This window comes from Electrophorus electricus, chromosome 18, assembly GCF_041902795.1.
Source record: "Electrophorus electricus isolate QZ-2024a chromosome 18, ASM4190279v1, whole genome shotgun sequence".
Lineage (NCBI taxonomy): Eukaryota > Metazoa > Chordata > Actinopteri > Gymnotiformes > Gymnotidae > Electrophorus > Electrophorus electricus.
Window position 1 is genome coordinate 2844329 of NC_137514.1, and position 5069 is coordinate 2849397.

The following is a 5069-nucleotide window of genomic DNA, read 5'->3' on the forward strand; positions in this document are numbered from 1 at the left end:
CGCTCAGTATTCTCAAGGAAACAGAGGCAATACTTTGCAACGAGGAAGTGTTAGAGAAACATAGGAAACATAATGAATCACAGGTGTACCAAATTAATACTCTGTTAATGACGATCTCCTTGGAGGATTCTGGGACATGTAGTGTGTGGTGGTTCCAAAGGGCTGCATGCCAAGTGCATTATAATTCTATTACACATGTAGTGCACCTGTTCCAATAGTGGCCTGCTAATGACCTACAATCATGACTCACCTTATGGATGTGTAATATACTCATGACTCACCCCATAGATGTGTGATACACTCATGACTCACCCCGTGGTTGTGTGAGGAGTCTTGGAGGGACTGACGCTTGGACGATACTGATCCTTGACATTAATCACAAATTAATAAATTGTAATCACATACTACATGAATACATGGTATTGTTCACATTTCACAGTTAGATACTCACATATATTTACATTAATCTGAGTAGGTACTGTTCAAATGCAGATAAACAGTAGAATACTTAGGCATTAGTTTCTTGTCTTTAGTCCATATTCTAACAGTGCTCATTCATGTACATTTCTAGCCAGCAGAGGGCAGCAGCAGGCAGCTCTGGGGTATAATGAGTTCTGTTCATGACTAATACATTTGTTTAATCTACAATGCTTATAGCACAGATACATGCTGCACTCACATCTGGACATACAGATCTGAATGTGTTATCCTCATGACAATGTTGATTGATAAGTATTGTTTTATGTGATCATTTTTGAAGGGTGTGTGTGTGAGTGTGTGTGTGTGTGTGTGTGTGTGTGTGTGTGTGTGTGTGTGTGTGTGTGTGTGTGTGTGTGTGTGTGTGTGTGGTAATGCCCTGCTCCTTCCTGCTTCTCTTTCTGAGAGCCACTATGAGGAATGAGGTTCCCATCAGAAGCAGCACCAGAATCACACACACAACACTGATCACAGTGGAAGATGGAAATCCTGGAGAGGAAACAGTCATAATCAGTGAACCAATCACATTTAACCTTTATCCTGATCATTCAGAAGTGTGTGATGAAGCTGACAGTATGTGAGTAGTTTCACTCCATGCTGTACAGTCCTGATACAGTGTGTCAGCACCTGTACCAGGAGAGGAAGCTGATGTGTGTTTAGATCCTGAGAATGTGGTTGGTGTGGTGAGCTGTGGACTGATGCATGATGATGAATGTGATGATGAGGTTGAAACAGGAATCTCTGGATAAATAGAAAAATAAACACAGGAGTGACATAATCTGAGTCCATGTTATTATTGGTATAGACTGTGGACAGTGACATGTGTCCAGTGCATCTGTAACATATTTTAATGGATTTGCTGTAGAAGAGAATGTGACAGTTGCTTCAGATGTTGTGCATGGAGTTGCTTATATACTCTGTGGTTGTAAATGATGGAGGTGTTCGTGGTTGTATTTCTGGACAAGCACTTTAAAACTTAAAGATTACTAAAGTAAAAGGCTATGTGTGTTTTAACAGATTTCTGAACGTGTAATGAAATATGTGGTTCATTTGACTCATACACTTATAAATGTGTTTAATGCACATCACATTTGCTTTGACATGCTGAATACCGTTAAGTGAAGATACATTTAGCAGAATAAATTAGATGGATACTAATGGTCAACTTCTAATTCAGACTCTTCTCATTTAGAGAGTATTAATTGCTGATCAGACACCCGGGTCAGACAGGAGCAGTGAACAAACTGCTCACAAGTATCTACAGACACTAGACTTTACAGCCTTGCATACCTCAAGATTAGAAACATATTAGACAGGTTTAGCATGAACAATTAAACATGATTTCCTCTATATTGTGAAAACAACAAATATTACACAGGTCATGTTATCTACTCAACTGTAACTCTCAGGTAGATCTGTATACTATAAACCCGGTATCCATGATTCGATTTCCAGTTTGATGTAGCTCCACACCAGTATGTACCAGAGTCCTGCACTGTTACATATCTAATAGTCACAGTCAGGATTTGCTTTTCTCTGTCATCATACAGTGATATGTTTCCCTTAGTTATATGTATCTCTGTTTTATTAACAAATGTTTTATCAGAACAGACAGCAGTGTTCACTCTCTTGCAGAAAAACTTGGGTTCATTCTTGTGGGATTCTGGGTATTTGCAGCTGATGTTCACACTTCCTCCTAGATAGCAGGTCTTATTGATGGGATTTCCATAGTGCAGACCTATCAGATCAAAACATTTGCATTTATTAACAATGTTTAATATTTCTATTCTAGAACTTACCATCCTAATAAAAAAGTAATACTATAATAATAATAATAATAATAATAATAATAATAATAATAATATAATCATAATAAAAAAGGAAATGTGACACTTTTTGCTTTACTGGTATTAACCTGTCTGACATGATGATGACTGGTTTAGGAATTCATAAAACAATGATCTGATTCAGAGATCAGATCTACTTCAGACACACTTCCCTTACTGCTACAAACCCAGGAAAATATCAAGTTTAGCTTAACCACTGTACATTTACATTTTTGGCTTTTAACACACGCTCTTATCCCGAAGAAAAGTGCAGTTTGGAGAAGTTAGGTTATTCTCTCTGAAAGCGTTTGTGGCTAAACTGTATGTTACATGCTACTAACCTGCTGTTACATTGAGGTTCACTTCAGTGTAGGTGTGCAGTTGATCAGATACATTAACAGCACACTGGTATGTTCCAGTGTCATTTACACTCAGCTCTCTGATAAACACAATGAAGAATCCTACACTTCTGTTATCACAAATTGAGAATATGTCTTTATGAGTCCACGTAATGTTTGGATTTGTTGTTATTTGATCTAAACATGACTGATCTGTTACATTCTTACAGAAAGATTTCAATTTGGTTTTGTATTCATCCTCATATTTGCACTTGATGGTGACTCCTCCTTCCGCACATGCAGTCAGTGATATAGACTCCACATCCTTGGACTCTCCTGTATCTGAAAGACATGACAAACATCCATGTAAGCAATGGCTTCATGTTGAAGTTGATCATTTTGTTTCAATTCATCCTTCCTTTTTTCTCAGCTGTGTTTTAGTCTTGGTTTGATTTGTTCTGCATGTCACTGTATGAAATTCCCTGGGAGATGTTATCAGTTATAAGACCATTGTACCACTGATCATCAGTACTGCAACATGTGTTTGAGGGGTGTGATCTTAAATGGGATGATTACAATGTCACTGTAATGGGGCTCAAACCCAGGACAGAGAGGTGATGATCCTGACACTGCTGGGTGAGTTACCACACTTTAATGAAGGTGGGCCCGTGTGCAAAACAGTTAGATCTTAGATCAGGTAAAACAAGAGAAGTAAAAAAAAACAACAGTAGGGAATCTAACCCCGACCACTTTGTTGCAAAGCAAACGAGCTCCCGCTAGACTAAAACAACCTGCGCTAATATTGCACTTCACAGGAATGGAGGATGACAAAACAGGAGGAAAAACTAAACACCATGCTGAGCGTGGAAAAGGGAAAACAAAGGATGCCACAGGAAGAATGGTAGCCCCGATGCCCTGGGGAAAACCAAACTCTGAAACTTCCCAAACAAAAACAGAAAACAGAGTGGAACATTAGTGGCTAAGGGGAGCCTTGAGAGAGAACCAGACTTGAGAGGGGAAAACTGGAGAAGGGAGGGGACGTGTAAAAACACAAACAACCTCACAGCGCAGAAGAGAGGTGTAGCACAAGGGCTCACAGACCTCAATACCCAGAGTTACCAGCTAGGAGCTTGGATCAAAACTTTAGTTTGAATCAACTAAATCACCCATGCGTCTGTTGTTGCTAACACAAGGATTGCTCTTTCCTGTAGATGTTACTCACAGCTATCAAGAGGGAGTGAGCTCCAACTGCTGCTGGTGTTTGGTAACATGCCAATATCATATTTCTAATAAGGTGAAAGGTTAGAGGATCTTCCCATTTAAGTTTTATTTAGTAATATGCTGGTTATAATTTTAATGTGTGCTTCACTTTAGAACAAATGTGACTACGAGTATACATCAGCTCCACACTGATACCTTTTATTGACTTCCACAGTGAGGCCTCTGATCTTCCTTTTTTACACATTTCAAAATGCAGTCAACACACAGTGGCAATGAACTGCTAGTCAAACTATCTTTGAGTTTGTGTTAACTCTTTAGGTCTCATCTTTGCACTTCATGGCGACTCCCACATATTCAGTTACATTCGCAGAGAGTTCTAACATTCCAGGTGCCTAATTTGGAAATCATTTTTGCATCGAAGGTTCCGGTCTGCATCGGGCGTTGGACACCTTCACGGGTTTGTTCCAGCACCGTCATCAAGTTAGAGCCAGGTCCTCTTTGCTGATGGGATTGTTTAGAATATTCACGTTTCCGTAGCGGTAGAAGTTTTTAAGGGCCGGGTTGCTGGCCTGGCGCCTAACCCTCCTCCTCCTCCGGCGGAGTTATCCTATTTTGGCGGAGTATTCTACAATGGTGGAGTTATCCTATTTTACACATTACAAAATGCATTTTTGATTCAGGCATCACACGGTGGCAATGAACTGCCAGTCAAACTATCTTTGAGTTTGTGCTAAGTCTTTAAGTCTCATTTTTGCACTTCATGGCGACTTCATGGTGAGATCTAAAAATTCACCAAAAGTGTCCATCTAAACAGACTATATTTGACCCTGCTGAGAATAATGATTAAAGATTGATTTTCATACCTGAGATCAGATGCAGTGTGAAGATGAGAAGAGTCTTCATTTTGAGTTCAGCTTTATGCTTACTGCCTCCAACTCCTAGATTAGATGTGTGTGTCTGTCTATGTAGGTCCCTGCCCCTGTATCTGGGCTTACTAACTCTGTCCATCTTCTTATGACTTAACTCATATGAAAAAAAAAACCTCATTTCTATTTTTGAGGGCAGTGAAAATAGAATGGCCTTAAGCCTCCTACTATGGACAGAGAAACATGCATCTAAAACTACTTTTTCTCTCTCTCTCTCTCTCTCTCTCTCTCTCTCTCTCTCTCTCTCTCTCTCTCTCTCTCTCTCAGCTCGACAGTCAAGG

General features: G+C 39.6%; 1 protein-coding gene across 2 annotated transcripts; it reads right to left on the reverse strand.

Moving 5' to 3' along the window:
* Positions 1 to 1533: 1533 nt before the first annotated feature.
* Positions 1534 to 4805, reverse strand: LOC118242724 (polymeric immunoglobulin receptor-like). Of its 2 annotated transcripts, none has more exons than XM_081701467.1 (3): positions 4726 to 4805; positions 2870 to 2983; positions 1534 to 2215 (listed from the first exon to the last, which is right to left on the reverse strand). In XM_081701467.1, the coding sequence occupies exons 1-3, from the start codon at positions 4763 to 4765 to the stop codon at positions 1866 to 1868; spliced, it is 504 nt and encodes a 167-aa protein (XP_081557593.1). In that variant the 5' UTR covers positions 4766 to 4805; the 3' UTR covers positions 1534 to 1865. The 2 variants fall into 2 exon arrangements, with proteins under 2 accessions (XP_081557593.1, XP_035390934.2); XM_035535041.2 differs by having other exon boundaries at positions 2645 to 2983.
* Positions 4806 to 5069: the final 264 nt, after the last annotated feature.

Bases quoted from the DNA above. Each gene is read 5' to 3' on its own strand.
- LOC118242724 (XM_035535041.2), bottom strand. From the start codon at position 4,765: ATGAAGACTCTTCTCATCTTCACACTGCATCTGATCTCAG. The intron at 2,984-4,725 runs GTATGAAAATCA...CATGTCTTTCAG, and splicing joins CACACTGCATCTGATCTCAG to ATACAGGAGAGTCCAAGGAT. The intron at 2,216-2,644 runs GTTAGTAGCATG...TTGATCTGATAG, and splicing joins GAACCTCAATGTAACAGCAG to GTCTGCACTATGGAAATCCC.